General features: G+C 54.7%; 2 protein-coding genes across 11 annotated transcripts; both read right to left on the bottom strand.

The window, feature by feature from the left end:
* Positions 1-1,316: 1,316 nt before the first annotated feature.
* Positions 1,317-6,310, bottom strand: LAT (linker for activation of T cells). 8 transcript variants are annotated; one of them, XM_042239998.2, is made up of 12 exons: positions 5,898-6,310; positions 5,676-5,781; positions 5,515-5,549; positions 5,189-5,258; positions 5,004-5,065; positions 4,883-4,912; positions 4,735-4,798; positions 4,564-4,664; positions 2,634-2,696; positions 2,337-2,399; positions 2,138-2,212; positions 1,317-1,966 (listed from the first exon to the last, which is right to left on the bottom strand). In XM_042239998.2, the coding sequence occupies exons 1-11, from the start codon at positions 5,998-6,000 to the stop codon at positions 2,154-2,156; spliced, it is 756 nt and encodes a 251-aa protein (XP_042095932.1). In that variant the 5' UTR covers positions 6,001-6,310; the 3' UTR covers positions 1,317-1,966; positions 2,138-2,153. The 8 variants fall into 8 exon arrangements, 7 of the variants coding, with proteins under 7 accessions (XP_042095932.1, XP_011959709.2, XP_042095933.1 ...); XM_012104319.5 differs by having other exon boundaries at positions 5,004-5,068; XM_042239999.2 differs by having other exon boundaries at positions 4,735-4,912; positions 5,004-5,068; positions 5,676-5,703; positions 6,261-6,310.
* Positions 6,311-6,857: 547 nt separating this feature from the next.
* SPNS1 (SPNS lysolipid transporter 1, lysophospholipid) lies at positions 6,858-15,435 on the bottom strand. Of its 3 annotated transcripts, none has more exons than XM_027961418.3 (13): positions 15,101-15,435; positions 14,809-15,013; positions 14,647-14,712; positions 12,847-12,983; positions 11,531-11,682; positions 11,373-11,439; positions 10,451-10,596; positions 9,684-9,839; positions 9,183-9,372; positions 8,764-8,829; positions 8,161-8,259; positions 7,478-7,649; positions 6,858-7,198 (listed from the first exon to the last, which is right to left on the bottom strand). In XM_027961418.3, exons 2-13 carry the CDS (start codon positions 14,957-14,959, stop codon positions 7,104-7,106), a joined length of 1,497 nt encoding a protein of 498 aa, XP_027817219.1. In that variant the 5' UTR covers positions 14,960-15,013; positions 15,101-15,435; the 3' UTR covers positions 6,858-7,103. The 3 variants fall into 3 exon arrangements, with proteins under 3 accessions (XP_027817219.1, XP_027817218.1, XP_042095929.1); XM_027961417.3 differs by having other exon boundaries at positions 14,809-15,017; XM_042239995.2 differs by having other exon boundaries at positions 14,809-15,435.
* Between the last annotated feature and the right edge of the window lie 2,985 nt (positions 15,436-18,420).

Consider the following 18,420-nt stretch of genomic DNA (forward strand, 5'->3'; position numbering starts at 1 on the left):
CTTTCTGTGCCTCAGCCCAGGCAGGAAGGTGCCTCTGCCCTTTAATGGCATTTGGAATTATTTCAGGTTTGGGTTGTTTCATTTATTTATTTGGCTATGCCGCATGGCATGTGGGATGTTTGTCCCCAAACAGCTTGTGGTTATCTTAGTCCCTAGACCAAGGGATCGAACCCATGCCCCCTGCAGTGGAAATCCAGAGTCTTAACCAGTGGCCCACCAGGGAAGTACCCTTCTTCCTTTTAACTATCTCCAAACAAAATGACTTAATACCACCTGTTGACATCTAGCTTGTCAAGCCCCTCCCCAGACCTCCTTCCTCCACTTTTATAATGGGCCTCTCACAACCTCCCCGCCTGGGGCAGCCAGCAGCTAGTATAACACCCAGAGCAAAGGTGTTGCCAGCAATGACTCTGAAGACCAACAGGCAAACATCTCACCCTAGATTTGCCATTCTGGCTGTGTGCCTCTGGGCAAACCACTTTTCCTCTCTGAGCCTGCCTTTCCTCACCTGCAAAATGGGGATATGGGATAGGCTCCTTCGCTGACAACAGGGGCGTGATGATGATAAAATAAGCCTGGAGATGAAGCAGGCGCTCCATAGAGGAGCTGTGACTATCACATCTGGAGCCCACAGCTTTGCAAAGGATGCCAACGACTCTGCATCTCACTCAGGCCTACTCTAGTTGTGTGAGACAGAAACCCCCCATCAAGCCAGTTGAAGGAAACTGGTCATTTATTGGCCCAAGTAACTGGCAGTTGGAGGGGATGTCTTGCTTCAGCTCTGACTGGGTCCAAGCATTCTGACACCACCAGGAAGCCAGCCCTGCCCATCTGCAGGCTGTCTCTCCCCTCCACGCTGGCTTCATTCTCGGGAGACTCTCCAGGGTGGGCGGGGGGGCTCCAGGGCCACGTTCTCCCTGCTCCACGACTGCCATGAACAAGAAAGCTCCTCCTTCCTGATGCTTCTCGCCCACATCCAGCGCTGGGCCTCACTCTGGCCAGGCTGTCACACGCTCGCGCAGGGAAGCCAGTCACAGCAACCAGGGTATCCACCAGACCCTGCGACTTGGAACGGGGTCTCAGAACAGCAGTTGTAGAACCACCACTTGGGAGCTCCTTAGGAATGCAGAGTCCATCCAGGCTCCATCCCAGATTGACTGAATCTGAATCTGCATTTTAGCAAAACCCCCCGTTTGTACATCCAAGCCTGAAGAAGACTGTGCTGCCCGTTAACATTTTCAGTCACTTAGACAATTTTTTAAAGTTCTGTTTTATTAAGAACCACAAAAATTAAGAATTAAGAAGGTCCTCTGAGGTCAGTGAGTTAACTCCTTTATTTTAAAGACGGAGAAACTGGGAGCCAGCGGGGAAAGTCTTGCTCCAGACGCCCACCCAGTGCTTCCTCACACCCCCTTCTCCCATCATCACAGTCGTCGCCAGCCCCTTCCAAGGACTATTTTGTGGGGAGACATGTCCGAGCCCCAAGAGTGCCAGCCGGGGTCAGAAACAGCCTCACTCAGAAGGCGACGAGCCCCAGGCTTCATGCAGTCACTCACACATGCAGTCGGGACCCTTGGGAGCACGAAGGGCCTGTGAGAATGGAGATCCAGAAACACACATGCATTCACACAACCACACAAGCCTTTAGACACAGCCCACCCAAACCCTGACTCGGACCCACTGGCCAGCCAAAGCCAAGAGCACTGCAGACTACACCAGCCTTTATTCTCTGACAGAGGAGGGCTGGGGCCGGGGTGGTTCACTCTCAGGCTGTGTCAGAAGGTGCAGAGTTCGGGGGCCACAGAGACTGGACCCCAAAGTGACAATAAGTTAGGGGGAAAATTCTCAGGCTTTTGTCAGGCAGCAGCCAGGGCAGGATGCCAAGCAGGGCCCTGCAGAGCCACCACCAGCCTCCCAGCTCAGCACTCCCAGGCGAGGCTGGTTCCAGAACAGGCACGGCCACACGCTGAAACACAAGAGGACGGGGATATGGGGAGGGGCTGTGAGTCAGGGGGGAGGTCATCGGTGGGGTCAGAGGGGGTCCCCAGAGTCAGACAGAGAGGGCTGAGAGGGTGGGAAGGATCAAGGGCCTGCAGGCCCAGGGCAGGGCAGGGCTGGGCCGGATGGGACCTCTCACCAGGCCCTCAGTTCAGCTACAGATTCTCATAATCCGGAGCTTCCTCGTCTTCCACCTCCTGGGAATTCTGGGTGTCTGTGAGGAAGGGGAGGCTCCTCTTCAGCTCCTAAAGCGAACCCACCCCTATCTCCAAGGCGGCTCCCTCAGGGTCTGCCCCACCTCCCCCACCCCCTCCACACACACACACACAGACACACACCAGGCTTGGTTTTCGCCCCGGGCTGCAGCTCCTGGGACACGTTCACATATTCCCGACTCCCATCTGTGGGGACAGGTCAGAAGGAGGGACAGCCACACCCAAAGAGGGACAGGTCACACAGAGGATGCGAGAGCAAGAGGACACCCAGGCAGAGGGCGAGGGAGCCACAAGGGGGGCAGGGGACTGGAGACACCCACCCCAGGATGGCATGGGAGTAAGGATGGGGTAGGGGGCAAGAGGGAGGGAGCAAGGGATGGCAGACCCCAGGAGGGCATCAGGAGGGCCGCCCACACTCACTCAGAGATGCGTCGGCACTCTCCTCACTCTCAGGAACATTCACGTAATCTTCCCCTGACTCCACTAGAGGAAAAGCACAGGCGCCCCGGGCACCGTTACCCAGACTCCCCAAATGCAGATACCCAAAACTTCCCACGTAACCAGACCGAGACTCCTGCACACAGACTCCCCCCGACCAGAGATCACGCCCACCGTCAGCCCGGAGTGGTACAGGGAGGCCGGCCCTGTGACGCCCATGGCCGTGGAAAGAACCTGGGCAACTTAACCAGAACTGATCAGAGGAAAGAGAACTGTGGGAGGAGAGGCAACAGATCCCAGCGCGTCCCCCAGGCTGGTGAGCAGGGACACAGGGAGCAGCTCGGGGCGGCGGGGCAGGGCGACACGTGTGGAGAAGGAGACAGCACACAAGGCTGGGTGGTGTCAGGGGCGTCATCAGCCCCACTGGCTCCTCCTCCTCAGCCAGGCCTGCCCTGACCCCCTCCCCTGTCCTCATCCCTTCCTGGTGCCTCGCGCCATTGACGCCATCTTATTCTTTCAGGGGTTGACTTATTTTCTCCATGAGGCTGTGGACAGGCAGGTTTCGGAGCCAGACTGCCCAGGTTCAAGTCCAGCCTCAGCATTAACTAACCTCAGATGATCTACCTAACCACTCCAGCCCTCAGTTTCGTAAAATAGGGTGAGGAACAGTACCCACCTCAGAGGGGTGTTGTGAAAATGGTGAGTTAAATAAAACAAGGTCTGTCATACAGTAAGTGCTGCCAAGCTTCTGTTAAATACACAAATCATTGTATAGATGGGATAAGTGAGAGGCAGGAGGGGAAGGGAGAAGCTCAAAAGCCCCTGGGAATTGTGAGGTTTAATATTAATAAGTTGGTTGGGAAGATCCCCCAGAGAAGGAAATGGCAACACGCTCTAGGATTCTTGCCTGGGAAATCCCGTGGACAGAGGAGCCTGCTGGGCTACAGTCCACAGGGTTGCAAAAGAGTCAGACATGACTTAGTGACTAGATAACAACAACAAATACACATAAAACTCTTTAGCTGCGAATGTATGAGGTCCTCAGTAATGCGAGCTGCTTTAATCATGACTTTTTCTCATTCAGTTCAGTTCAGTTCAGTCGCTCAGTCGTGTCCGACTTTTTGCAACCCCATGAATCGCAGCACGCCAGGCCTCCCTATTCATCACCATATCCCGGAGTTCACTCAGACTCATTAGCAGTGATTATTTCAGGGGCAACCAGTAAGTATGATGGCTGAATTGTGTGAGTAGATGGACGAACATGAGTGAGTGAATGAATGAATGAAAATAAGCACTTGGACAGATGGTTTGGGGCCCAAGAGAGAGGCCATGAGTTAGGGATGATGCGGATGGCAAATTAAGCCAGGGTGTGGACACGATGGCACAGAGCAAGCATAGAAGGAAAAGAGTAACGGACACTGAAGATCACAAGACACTGATAAAAGCCTCCAAGAGGCAGGATGAAACCAAAACGAAGAGCGAAAAGTAGCCCAAAGGAAACTGAAACAACACTGGAAGCAGAAGAAAACTTTCCAAAGAAACCCAAAAAAGACAGCTGATCATCACTATCCTTCGAGATCTGCAAGATGATATCACCTTCATAAGACAAGAGAGGAGGCTCTGAGAAAGGAATATTCAGAGATGAAGAAAGAGCTTTTGGACAAGAAAGACAAAAGCTCGGAGCCCAAAGAAGAATAGAGTCAAGGAAATCTTGCAGACAAAAAGGCAAACGATCAAGAGGGAAGAGGAGAGAAAAGAAAAGAAGATCGGAGCCGGAAGTCCCCTAGCTGAAGGACAGGAGGGCTAGAAAGAGAGAAGCGAGAAGATGGAGGGGCGCAAGGATCCAGGAGGAGAGGGAAGACCGAGGAGCCGCAGCACGGAGGGGCAGGGAGTGGTCAGACGGCCGACTCACTGGAGAAGGCGCTGTCTCGGAGGCCGGGTTTGCTGGGCGCAGGAGCCTGTGAGACGGCGTTGCCAGTGCTGGTGGCCGGGTCCCTGTCAGGAAGCACCACCCTGCGGGAGTCAAGGGTCAGGTGAGCGAGGAGCCCTGGCCTCGGCCCCCACCTCCCACCTGGCCACTCACAAGTAGCCCTCATTGTTATAGTCTTCGTCATAGTCATCTTCATCCGCATCCTCACAGGCTGCCTCTGGGGGTAACGACACAGGGTCAGCGGAGCCCAGGACGGGTCTCAGCCGCCTCCCAGCCGGGGCCACAGGGGTCCCAGTCACACCCTCGTTCTCGTAGCTGGCCACGCTGTTGGCTGCAGAGAGAACGCAAGAGGGAGACTGAGTCAGCTCGGAGGGGGCCTTTACCCAGTGGTCCCAGCCCTGTGGGTCCCGCTCCAGGCTTACCGCTATCTGAGTCCTGCCGGGACGACGCCATACGGTGGGAGCCTCCGAGGGGCTGCGGGGACCTTCTGGGCGTCAAAGGTCAGAGGTCATACTAGGGTGGGGCTCTAGGGGGAGAGGGCTTGCAACAGGGCAAGAGGCCCCCAATCCAAGGAGGTGAGGGGTTAAAGAGGGGATTTGGTACTTACGGGATGGGGAGCAGGTCTGGCTGGCTCGGGAGCGGGTAGGGAGTGGTCGATGGTCGTGGGACGAGTGTGGCTGAGGACACAGGACCAAGCTGAAGGAATGACTCCACACCTCACACCCCTACCCTGGACAAGGCCTCGAAAGGCAGACTGACCCCTGCCACCCCCAGGGCCCTGGAGAGTCCTGGGCGGGCAGACACGATCTCCCTCCCCACCCCCAGCTCAGGCCATGTGGGCGGCCACAGCGGGGAAATGAACAAAAGCACACGCTCTCCCAGGCCAGGGGACCCTCTCCCCGCACCCAAGGGAGGGGACACTCATGTACTCACGAGGCAGTTTGATCATGATGCTACTTGGGGTCAAACTGGCAGGAGAGACAGAGCTCAGGTCAGCAGCTGGGAGAGGCCCTGGACCCCACCCCAGGCCCCCAGGGGCCCAGCCCCACACGGGGCATTGAGGGAGTCGAACGGGGTCGACAAGGCAGACTCACCTATCGGAGACGGCAGTGTCGTATGAGCCTGGGGAAGAGAGGGCCCGTGAGGCAGGAAAAGAGGGTGACGAGGGCAGAGGGTGATGGAGTATGGGGCTCTCAGCGTCTCCGCGTGCAAGAAAGAGTTACAGACAGTTAAAGGGAAGGAAGAGGTCAGAGAATGGAGTGAGGATCCCTAGCAGTGTGTCTGGGCATCTGGTCAACCCACTGGCACCCACTCACCTGGCAGCTCCCGGCAACGGACACACAGAGCCATCAGCAACACGGCCAAGAGAGGCAGCAGCAGGGGCCCCAGCACGTAGACAGGCAGGCTGACCGCCTCCATCTGCTTGGACCAGGCCCAGCTGCTCGCTGCACACCCCTCCACACAGAGAAGCAGCGGGCAAGGGCCAGGCCGGGAAGGGTACCGGCGGCCGGCTGAGAGCCTGAAGGCAGGGGTTCCTCTGGATCCCCTCCCCTCGCTGGGCTGAGCGGGTGTCAGCGCTGGCTCTGGAAGACCCTGGACCCCAGGGTGGTCAGGCCAGGGTCTGGGCTGGAGTCTGGGGCACCAGCCACCCCTACACAGACCCTGTGCCCCAGCCCTACCTGCCCCTCGCTCCGCGCCCGCCTCTCCTCAGCGCCTGCCTGCCTGTGGCAGGAAGCTGTGGTGAGCGCCGGGTGAGGGCAGGAAATCATCGGGGCTCAGCCAGCTGCACCCGCCCCCTTCCCACCCCCACTCAGCCAGTGAGGAGGGGGAGGAGGCCACCTCAGGAGCCACCCTGGGCCCTCCAGAAGGGTCAGCTGGTCTCCCTGGCAAGGGGCAACTCATAGCGGGGGTGAGGAGGGAAAGATGCTTCCAGGCCAGTCAGTGGCCGCGGCCTCCACAGCTGTGGCTCACGGAGGCAGCAAAGAGAGGCTCCGACACCGGGAATTCTGAGGGGCCCCTGGGTGTGCCCACCCCCACCTCGCCCTGGCTGGCCTGCGGAGGGCGGGCTCTAGGGGAGACACGGGCATGACTCACGGTCACACAAAGCCAGCTCACTCCACCCCAATGCTCACCGGCCCAGAAGGACAGGGCTTTGCCCCAGGGCCCACGGGGGTCACCCGACAGCCGCTGGGACCCTGGGGGTAGAGAGGGGGCATCCCCCACCATCCAGAGATCAGAGGTCCCTAACCCAGAGAGACTCCAGCAGGCACTTGGGGTTCTGGCTACAAATTTTATTCAGTTACAAATAGCACCGAGCCCCCAGGGCTGCTCCAGGGGCAGGGGCTCCCCCGTCCCGAGCCCCCAGTGTCCCCACTTGGCTACCCATGTAGTGTGTGGGAGCTGGAACACGGCCCAAGGCCCCTCCCGGAAAACGGGCTAGCCGAGGAGTTGGGGCCTGGGCACCTCCTGGGGTGGGCCCAGGGCCAGCTGTGATAGGTCTGCAGATAGCAAGCGGTGATCCCTCAGATAAGCACACTGGACACAGGGACCCGGGTGGAGCGTCCTCGCTGGGGCACCACAATCCGGTCATCGGTGGGCCCGGTTTCAGGCAACAGACCTGCCAGGGAAGAGAATCAGAGCCAGGGCTGGATGGACAGACAGACACAGGCCCAGGAAGGGGACGAACAAGCAGTGGCAAATGGACAGGGCAGCATTGATGGGCACACAGCAGGGCATGAGCTCATGGGTCAGGCAGCCCTGAAGCCGAGGAAGGGGAGGGCTGAGGACTGAGAGAGGCCAGGTACACAGGGCTGGGCGGGCAGACAGACAGACAAGCAGGCAGCATCATGAAGCTAGACAGGGAACTGTGGACTGACAGAGGGGAGGCCCGACCGACCCTGCACGTGCAGCTGAGCCTGCCGGCGGTCGCTCTCGATGAAGATGGCGGTGCCCAGGAAGGCCGCGCCCCCGAGTGCCCCCACGAAGGCGCAGAGCATGAGTGAGAACTGCAGGGCCCGGAACTCGGACAAGAAGGAGGGGGGCCAGTCCCGGCGCAGGCGGTCAGAGATCTGCAGGGAGACAGGGAAAGAAAAGTCAAGAGAGGGATTTCCCTGGCGGTCCAGTAGCTAAGACTTGGCCTTCCAGCGCAGGGGGCGCGGGTTTGACCCCTGGTCGGGGAGCTAAGATCCCGCATGCCTCACAGCCAACAAACCAAAACATAAAACAGAAGCAATACTGTAACAAATTCAACAAAGACTTAGCAGAATTTTTCATCAAAAAAATCTTAAAAAAAAAAAAAAAAAAAGAAGGAAAAGAAAAGTCAGAAGAAGGCATGGAAAGGAAACCCCCAAACTCCAGAAGAACGAAGAAGACTTAAGCCAGGACCTCACCGGTGGAAATCTACCAAGACAAAATCCTGCCGGCCGAGCTGAGGCTTTGAGGTGAGGGGTGCGTGGCACAGGGACTCGGATGCCTCACTTGGACTGGACCCTCTAATTCGGCCGCTGGTGACTGGCTGGTGCCAGGAACGTAGGGTCCCCCTGAAGCCCAGCCCAGGCCTGGCCAAGAGGTCCTGCTCACCGAACCAATGAGATACGGGCTCCCAGCATCACCTAGCAGGTGGGACAGTACAATCTGGAAGGCTTCAGCAGTGGAGCGTCGTGTGGGGATCACCACATACTGGTGGGAGAGAGGAACAGGAGGCAGAGGGTAAGGAGAGGAGCAAGGCACACCCTAGGCTGACATCAGGGGAACCACAGCTCAGAGGTGTGGCTGGGATGAAGGGCAGGGCAGGCCCAAACTACAGGCCCACTTGGGGCTGGAAGTCAGTCTCAGGGCTAGGTTCTGAAAAAGGGATGACCACTACAATTCAAGACAAGTGAGGTTCCCTATGGGGCTTCCCAGGTGGTGCTAGTGGTAAAGAACCCGCCTTCCAGTGCAGGAGACATAAGAGACGTGAGTTCAATCCCTGAGTCAGGAAGATCCCCTGGAGGAGGGCCTGGCAACCCACTCCAGTATTCTTGCCTGGAGAATCCCATGGACGGGGGAGCCTGGAGGGGTACAGTGTCGATAGGGTCGCAAAGAATCGGACACGACTGAAGTGACTTAGCACACATGAAGTTTCCTACCCACCACCCGCTCCCATCAGCCACTGGGGTAACCTTGGGCCAGACACCTACTTACCAGCAGAATATCAGCCACGATGGCCCAGTTCATGGACAACAGTGTCTCTCCAATAAAAATGAAAATCTGGAGGATGGGAGGTAGGTGGTGAAGGAGGGGGGATGGGGTGGGTCTCACCACAACATGAGCAGACATGTGGAGGGCTCACCAGGTACCAGGCCCCTCTATTAATTCCTTTGACCCTCACAACACCCCTTGGAGACAGGTGCTACTAGCATTCCCATTTTACAGCAGTTGACACTGAGCACAGAAAGGTTAAGTCACTTGCCCAATGTCACACAGCTAAGAATGGCCAGAGCTGAGATGCAAATCCAGGCATTCCTGCTCCAGAGTCGGCTCTGACCCCAATTCTGCCCCTCAGTGCACCATCCCTCCACCCTGGACCTAGACCACCCCCTAGACACCTGCTGGATACTCACATAGGTGGCCACGATGCTGCCACGGGCGCAGGCGAGGGCCAGGAAGAGGAAGGGTGCAGAGCCCAGGAGGCCAGCAGCACAAACCAGCGGGTCAGCCCGGGGGTTGGTGCGGCGAAGGCGGCGGCTGATCTCCACGCCGAGGCCCACACCCAGGACCCCAGTGAGGCAGGTGATGAGTCCGAAGATGAGACTAGGGGACGGGGAGGAAAAGGGGGGCTAGCCCTTCTGCTTGCCAAGCCCCCTAGCCTCACCCCCAAGGCCCAGAGATGGTCCATCACAGCCACGCTCACAACCCAGGTCTATCTAGGCACAGAACCCCATGGCGCACAAAGCTCCAAGAGGAAGACACCTACTCCCAGACTAGGAAACTGAGACTCTGCGAGAGGAAGTAGCTGTGAAGTCAGGATTCAGACTCTCCTTGCCTGAGTCTGAATCACAGACCCTCTCCACTTCATCCCCTGCCACCTGCAGGGGCCCCCAGCCCAGTCCCCATCCAGGTACCTGTCAGAGGAAGAGCAGGAGTCTCCAGGAAGGCAGGGTGGGGTCTCCCCCAAGACCACACGGGAACGCAGCAAGAAAGCAGGGGCCCAAAGAGCCAGGGAGCCCGTGACAAAGGCCACGGCAGTGAAACCAAGGGAAGACAGGATGAAGCTGGGACTGCGGACAATCGGGAGGGAGGAAGTTAGACTCCACTGAGGCATCAGGGTCAGAGACCTCTGTTCTCCTTCTCTGGCTTATTTGAATTGCCTGGGCACTGGGTATAATGGTGGTTCCAGCTCCAGGATCTGGGCCTGTAATTCAGGCAGCTGCCACAAAGGGGTCAAGCATTCCTTGCCTTGGGGTAGGGTCAACGGATAGAACACAACAAAGACCACACCCATGTAAATCTCAAAACCAACCCCAGGGCCTCCCTGGGGCCCTCAGATGTTAGGTTCCAACTAAACTCAGATTAAACCAGTCAGTTTCCAGTAAAGGAAATCAGTCCTGAATATTCATTGGAAGGACTGATGCTGAAGCTGAAACTCCAATACTTTGGCCACCTGATTTGAAGAAATGACTCACTGGAAAAGACCCTGATGCTGGGAAAGACTGAAGGCAGGAGGAGAAGGGGATGACAGAGGATGAGATGGTTGGATGGCATCACCGACTCGATGGACATGAGTTTCAGCAAGCTCCGGGAGTTGGTGATGGACAGAGAAGCCTGGCATGCCGCAGTCCCTGGGGTCGCAAAGAGTCGGACATGACTGAGCGACTGAACTGAAACTCACTTTCTTGCCAGAGCCCTCAGATCTGCCCACCACGAGGTGGGGTTCAGGGGCGGCGAGTCTGAGTGGCGCTCCACAGCTCCCCTTGGTGGCTCCCGTACTACCAGGAACAGCAGCACGACAGCCAGCACTCCTAGACCTGGCGTCACCTGGGGAAAGAGTGGGCTTCAGGAAGGGAACAGGCGGGGAGGTGCTCAACCCTGGGGAATGAGAGACCATACGCGTGTGTAAAGGCAACTCAGGGCCCGAGACCTCAAACAACCAGTGAGTGCTGGCTCAAGGAAGCTAAACCTGTGACTGTCACTGTCAATGGACCCCGTTTCTTCAAGCCTAACTGCTCCCTCCTTGGTAACAACGGACTTTCCCTAACTTTCTTTTGGGAAACCACTCCCTATTTGGTTCAAACAGGGTGGGGCTTGAAACCCAGACTTAGCCAACAAGAGTCACGTTAACCTCCCAGGCCTTGGTGGTTGATTCAGTGGAAGGCATGTGACCTGCATTCAACTAATCAGACACCATCCAGGACTACTGCTCAAGGACCCAGGCTGCTAAAGTTTCTAAATGGGAAGATAAACACGTGGAGCTTTCATTTGCTTGAGAATGAAGATAACACAGGGGAAAGTAGAGCTGAGAGAAAAGATGAGCAAGTTCCTGGGACAGTGTGGTGTCCTGGATCCAGCTTTATCTGAAGCTCACCCTGGGACTTTCCAATACAGTCCCATTAAGGGGCTTACAGTTTACAGTGGCTTCTGTCACCTGTAACCAAGAGTTTTATCTAGTATGTGGCTTCATGGTGAGGGCAGGTTTCCCGCAGGCTTAGCAGAGTGAGCAATGCCTTAAAAGGGGGGGGGGGGTGCCTGAAGGTAAAAAAGGGTGAATCAGTGAGCATATTGCTGACCCTCTCCCAGGCTGTGACCCAACTCACCCGCAGAGCCCAGTGCCAATCTCCGGCCACATCCTTCACTTTGGAGCCCGCAATGTAACCCAGACCACTGGGGAAAGAGGGTGGGGGAGGAGACAGCCGGTCAGTCACATCCCAGGTGAGGCCCTCCTGCCTCCCTATCAGGCTCGAGGTCCACTCACCTGCCCACTGGGATGGCAAAGTAGAAGACACTGAGCATCCGACTCCGCTGGTCTGCCACGAAGAGGTCAGCGATGAGGGTGGGCGCGATGGTGGAGTAACTGGCCTCCCCAACCCCCACCAGGCCCCGGGTCAGGAGGAGCAGCCAGAATCGCTGGGGAATGAGATATGGGGGAGGTGGCACCCTGCTCTGCGGCCAGCCTCCCCGCCAATCTCACCAGCCCGCTCTGGGGAGGTGGTGGGGATAGCAGGAGAGGCCTGGGTTTCAGAAGCAAACAGACCTGAGCTTGAATCCTGGCTCCACTACTTACTAGCTGTGACTGTGAGAAAGCAACTTAACCTCTCTGAGCCTCAGTTTCCTTATCTGCAAAAGGGGATAATAACAACAACTTGTTCACATAACTGCTGTGAGAACTGGACCACAAAAGGTCTATTCATTATTTTGCACCTACTGGTGCAAAATAAATCTTTATTTCTATCTCATCCACCCATCCAAGACACCGCGGCAATGAATAATGATCTTAGGTGGGGGGTTATTTGTCTGCCAAAGACACCAGAAGCTAAGGACAAGGCACGATCACCCAAGGAGAGTACATAGTGTCTGGGGCTGAGGAGACAGAGTCCCAGGGCAGAGAGTGACGACAGACAGAGGAGAGTTCTGTAAAGAAGCAACAGCCAGGGAGGCGGGGCGAAAACCAGAAGAGGGGAGTCCGAGAAGTCAGAAGAGTTTCTGGAAGGAAGAAGGGGGTCAACAGAGCCAGAGGCTCCCAGGAGATTAAGGGAGAACAGGCCTAAGAAGTTGGGAGCTACAGTTAGCAACTGAGAGGGCCCCGTTGACTTTGGCAATGGAGCGGTGGGGGCAGGTAAGCCAGCGGTGCTCAAGGAGTGTGAGGAGAGGAAGTACAGGCAAAGCAGAGCCTTTGACCGGTTGCCCCTTCACCCAGACTGGAGCTGGGGTAAGGGGTCCTTTGGGGAAGTCTGGCTAGGAATAGGAAGACAAACAGAGGGCAGTTGGGTAAGGTTTTTCCCATGGCAGAGGAACGGGAGCGTTTGGTATGCAGTGGAAGGAGTCAATCGCCAGTCAAAGGGCGAGAGGGGATGACGGACAGAAGAAGGTTCTGGAAGAACAGGGGAGAGGATGGGGTGGGCAGATGATTTAGGCAGGCAAGGGATAAAAGATGGTAAGGACCAAGGGAAGCACGCAAGCTCCCCAGGCCCACTCTGCAGTGACTCCAAAGAGCAGCAGCAAAGACTGATGCGAGGGCTGGGGCAGGGGGTGGGGATGGGGGTGGAAGCAGGAACCAGCATGGGACCTCACCTCTCTGGGGATGAAGGACGACCCCAGTGTCACCAGAGACCAGAAGGCAATGCCCCCGCACATGAGATACTTCCGATTGTACCTGTCACCCAGGTAGCCAAATACAGGTGCCAACACCATGTAACTGGAGATGAACACTGGGGGGAAGCAGAGAGTCACAGCCCAGCCTCAGTACCCCTACCCGACCCTCCACCCCAGCTTGGGAGGATGAAGAGGGATAGAATAACTCCCGATCCTGAAACCATCACAGCTTCCTTTTGGGGTGTGGATGGATTGGGGTAGGGGGAGTAGTCGTCCAACCCCATCTGTAATGTCTTTCAAATCGTCCACTGTAGAATGGATGGCCCAGCTGACTTATCCTATCCTCCATACCCTGGCCCGAAAACTTATCTGATCCAGCCCCTCCCTACCTCTCCAAACTCACGCTTATCCACATTTCCACTCTGCACCCCAATGGTCCAACTGCCAAGTTCAGTACCAACTTAAGGCTTTGGTATTGAAGGCTATGGAGATGCTGTCCTCTCCATCTCGAACAATCTCTCCTCTCGCCTGAGCTTCACAGACTTCAGCTCCTTTACCTTCGGCTCAGAAACCTTCCCAACCACCACATATCCAATCTCTCTCTATCTCATCTACTCTGTCTTCTTTGACATAACAGTTATTCCTATAGAACACTATCTCATTGTAGTTTAGGGACTGCTGCCCCCTCATGCGCAGCAAAACGTTAGCTCCAGGAAGAAAAAGACCTTGCCTGTAATGGGCATGACTGTGTTTCCATCCCTTAACACAATGCCTGGCACAAAACAGGTGTCCAGCAAACATGAGTTGAATGAAAACGGGAACACGGTTGCCAAGAAAGACCTGTTTCTTCTCTAACTCAACAACTCTTTAGAGCTGGGCAGAACTGGACCTGTGATCCCGTTCTCATTCCATCCAACTTTGGCTTAGATATCTCCATTTCCTTAGTGGCCCAGAGTGGAGCAAAAAACACTGCAAGACCTTGTTTCAAACTCCTCTTCTGCTTCGGACTTGTTGTATGACCCTAGGAAAGTCTTAACTTTTCTCCAAGCCTCAGTTTCTTTATAAAAGTATAGCTTTAAAAATATTTTTTCTTTATAAAAATACTACCTACTTCCTTTATAAAATAAGAATAATAACCCAGATTCTTTGGCTGATAAAAAGGATTAGAAGACAATGAGAGTACGAGGTCTTGCCATGCTCTTTGGATGTCATCAGCACTTCCTCCAGAGCCTGGCACAGGTAGGTGCTCAGAAATGAATGAAGGAGGGAAGGAAGGTAAAGAGGAGTAGGTCTTGGCTTTGCCTCTCCCATGAATCCCGAAGTTCTGAACAAGTAACACTCACCTCTTCCCCTCCTGCCACTATTTACTGGGTGCCTACCATTTGCCGACATTGCACAAGCCACTTCACAGGCATTACCTCATTTAATCCTCACATCAGCCCTAGGAGGTGAGTCTGGTTATTATGAGTTCCATCTCACCCACAAGGAAAGTGAGGCTTAGAGAAACTGAGGGCCTTACCTACCATCACAGTCAGTGAAAAGCTGATGTTTAAACCCATGTCTGCCTAAATACCATCACACTAAACTGACTCCCTCTTGAAATCTCTTTAAATGTGGTGTCCTATTCAAACAAGACAGCTTCAGGGTAGAGTCGAGGCCATCTCCCCTACCTCTGGTCACAGTACCTCCCAAAAATGAGGCCCCAGGCAGGCCAACATGTGGCCTCAAGGAGGGCAGGACAGAAAGAAGAGCTGCTGCCTGTGCCTAGCCTCCACTTACCGGTCTGGATGAGGCCAGAGCTACCGTCTCCGATGTCGAAGAACTGCTCAATGTCCGGAAGGACTCCTGGGAAGGAGAAGACTCAGGATGGGCCGTCCGAGGCAGCCCCACTCAGGACCCCACTCCCTTCCCCTCTTCTAACTTTCTCCCAACAGTCAGTACCAGCCACGGTGAAGCGGTCCATGTAGTTGAGGAGATTGATGTAACACAGCACGGCCACTATGAGAGCCGAACGGCCCGAAGACAAGCCCGTGATGCGCTGCAGTCCTTCCTGGTCCAGGACCTCGGGATCCTCGGACTTCGGGTTCCCCATGGACCCCAGCAACCCTGGGGTGCCGGGCGCCGGCCCGTCGTCCGTGTCATCCGCCTGGCTGAGGAAGGGCGCGCTGTCGGACCCGGACATGGCCCCGGTGGGCCGCGCCCGCCCGCGCTACGGTCCCACCGACGATCCCACCTGCGAGGGGAGGAGGCTGGAGAAAGGAGGGAACCCAGGCGAAGGAGATGTGCCTGGACACACAAGAGGAGCTTGCCCCGAAGCACAGAGCCGGGGGATGGCAGCCGGGCTCTATCATGCGTCCCCGCGCCGGCGGACACACCGCGCGGAGGGGACCAGTGGAACTCGGGTGAGATCGGAGACAGGAACGGGTTGAGGAGAGTTTGTGGTCCTCTGCTCCCCGGTTGAGGCCACCCCTCGCCCCGGGTAGGAGCCCACTTGCAGTCGCGGTCACTCAGCCAGGGTGCTGCAATACGGCCACCGCCATGTTGCCTAAGAGCCGGTCATGTGACCCTGGAGTAGGGGCTGGGGCGGTAGACGCTCTGGCGCCCCGACGCGGCTACGGAGGCCGAGCGCGCCCCTGCGGCCTCGCAGCCTCTCCCACATCAGGTGACTCTTGCCGCTCGCTGGGGTCCTCCGCCGGCTGCGTTCCCGCCGTGACCAGCGACCTAAAGCTGTCTGGGTGAACTGGGGCAGCGCCTCCCCGCTCTGAATCTCTGGCTTCCTTATCTGCAGCGCTACTGGGCAGACCTCTTGTCGAAGGAGATCTAACGAGATAATGGAGCCTTAAAAGCTTCTGGAAATAGTAAACATCTCACATTTCAGTTCAGTCACTCAGTCGTGTCCTACTCTTTGCGACCCCATGGCCTCCAGACCTGCCAACAAACAGCTCTGACTCTCTCCCCCACGGTGTCCAGGTTGGGGCTTTCATACCTGTTGGATGAATGAATGAGTGGTGAACAGCGCGACCCCGTCCCTACTTTTCCAGTTCCCCAACCCAGCTACCGGTAAACCCCTGAACTTTCCCAGCGGATGTTGAAAGCGTCCCCACACCCCAGCCGCGGCTTCTGGAGCCAGTGTTTCCTCACCTCCCAGCGGGACCAAGGTCGTTGCGCCCTCAGATGGTCTCACTTGAGATAGGCAGGGGATAAGGACTGTGGCTCAGATCATGAACTCCTTATTGCCAAATTCAGACTTAAATTGAAGAAAGTAGGGAAAACCACTAGACCATTCAGGTATGACCTAAATCAAATCCCTTATGATTATACAGTGGAAGTGAGAAATAGATTTAAGGGACTAGACCTGATAGAGTGCCTGATGAACTATGGACAGAGGTTCCTTACACTGTATAGGAGACAGGGATCAAGACCATCCCCGTGGAAAAGAAATGCAAAAAAGCAAAATGGCTGTCTGGGGAGGCCTTACAAATAGCTGTGAAAAGAAGAGAAGCGAAAAGCAAAGGAGAAAAAGAAAAATATAAGCATCTGAATGCAGAGTTCCAAAGAATAGCAAGGAGAGATAAGAAAGCCTTCCTCAGGGATCAATGCAAATAAATAGAGGAAAACAACAGAATGGGAAAGACTAGAGATCTCTTCAAGAAAATTAGAGATACCAAGGGAACATTTCATGCAAAGATGGGCACAATAAAGGACAGAAATGGTATGGACCTAACAGAAGCAAAAGATATTAAGAAGAGGTGGCAAGAATACACAGAAGAACTGTACAAAAAAGATCTTCACAACCAAGATAATCACGATGGTGTGATCACTCACCTAGAGCCAGATATCCTGGAATGTGAAGTCAAGTGGGCCTTAGAAAGCATCACTATGAACAAAGCTATTAGAGGTGAGGGAATTCCAGTTGAGCTATTTCAAATGCTGGAAGATGATGCTGTGAAAGTGCTGCACTCAATATGCCAGCAAATTTTGAAAACTCAAAAGTGGCCACAGGACTGGAAAAGGTCAGTTTTCATTCCAATCCCAAAGAAAGGCAATACCAAAGAATGCTCAAACTACCACACAATTGCACTCATCTCACACCCTAGTAAAGTAATGCTCAAAATTCTCCAAGCCAGGCTTCAGCAATACGTGAACCGTGAACTTCCAGATGTTCAAGCTGGTTTTAGAAAAGGCAGAGGAACCAGAGATCAAATTGCCAGCATCTGCTGGATCATGGAAAAAGCAAGAGAGCAAGAGAGTTCCAGAAAAACATCTATTTCTGCTTTATTGACTATACCAAAGCCTTTGACTGTGTGGATCACAATAAACTGTGGAAAATTCTTCAAGGGATGGGAATACCAGACCACCTGACCTGCCTCTTGAGAAACCTACATGCAGGTCAGGAAGCAACAGTTAGAACTGGACATGGAACAACAGACTGGTTCCAAATAGGAAAAGGAGTACGTCAAGGCTATATTTTGTCACCCTGCTTATTTAACTTATATGCAGAGTACATCATGAGAAACGCTGGGCTAGAAGAAGCACAAGCTGGAATCAAGATTGCCAGGAGAAACATCAATAACCTCAGATATGCAGATGACACCACCCTTACGGCAGAAAGTGAAGAGGAACTAAAAATCTTCTCGATGAAGTGAAAGAGAAGAGTGAAAAAGTTGGCTTAAAGCTCAATATTCAGAAAACGAAGATCATGGCATCTGGTCCCATCACTTCATGGCAAATAGATGGGGAAACAGTGGAAACAGTGTCAGACTTTATTTTGGGGGGCTCCAAAATCACTGCAGATGGTGATTGCAGCCATGAAATTAAAAGACGCTTACTCTTTGGAAGAAAAGTTATGACCAAGCTAGATAGTGTATTCAAAAGCAGAGACATTACTTTGCCAACAAAGGTCCGTCTAGTCAAGGCTATGGTTTTTCCTGTGGTCATGTATGGATGTGAGAGTTGGACTGTGAAGAAAGCTGAGCGCTGAAGAGTTGATGCTTTTGAACTATGGTGTTGGAGAAGACTCTTGAGAGTCCCTTGGACTGCAAGGAGATACAACCAGTCCATTGTAAAGGAGATCAGTCCTGGGTGTTCATTGGAAGGACTGATGCTAAAGCTGAAACTCCAATACTTTGGCCACCTCATATGAAGAGTTGACTCATTGGAAAAAACTCTGATGCTGAGCGGGATTGGGGGCAGGAGGAGAAGGGGACAACAGAGGATGAGATGGCTGGATGGCATCACCGACTCGATGGACATGAGTTTGAGTGAACTCCAGGAGTTGGTGATGGACAGGGAGGCCTGGCGTGCTGCAGTTCATGGGGTCGAAAAGTGCAGACACGGCTCAGTGAATAAACAACAACAAGGAGACTCCTAGCCCCAAGGGGACTTGAACACAACAGAGCCCTGGCACCAAAACAGCCTGGTTGTTAAGCATCTGCTCACCCCAGTCGCCAAGCTACAGTTAATAAACATACACTCTAAGTAAAACTAGTCTTGTTGTTTAGTTGCTAAGTTGTTTCCGACTCTTTAGTGACCCCATGAACCATAGCCAGCCAG

The sequence above is a fragment of the Ovis aries genome, chromosome 24, assembly GCF_016772045.2.
Source record: "Ovis aries strain OAR_USU_Benz2616 breed Rambouillet chromosome 24, ARS-UI_Ramb_v3.0, whole genome shotgun sequence".
NCBI classification, from domain to species: Eukaryota; Metazoa; Chordata; class Mammalia; order Artiodactyla; family Bovidae; genus Ovis; species Ovis aries.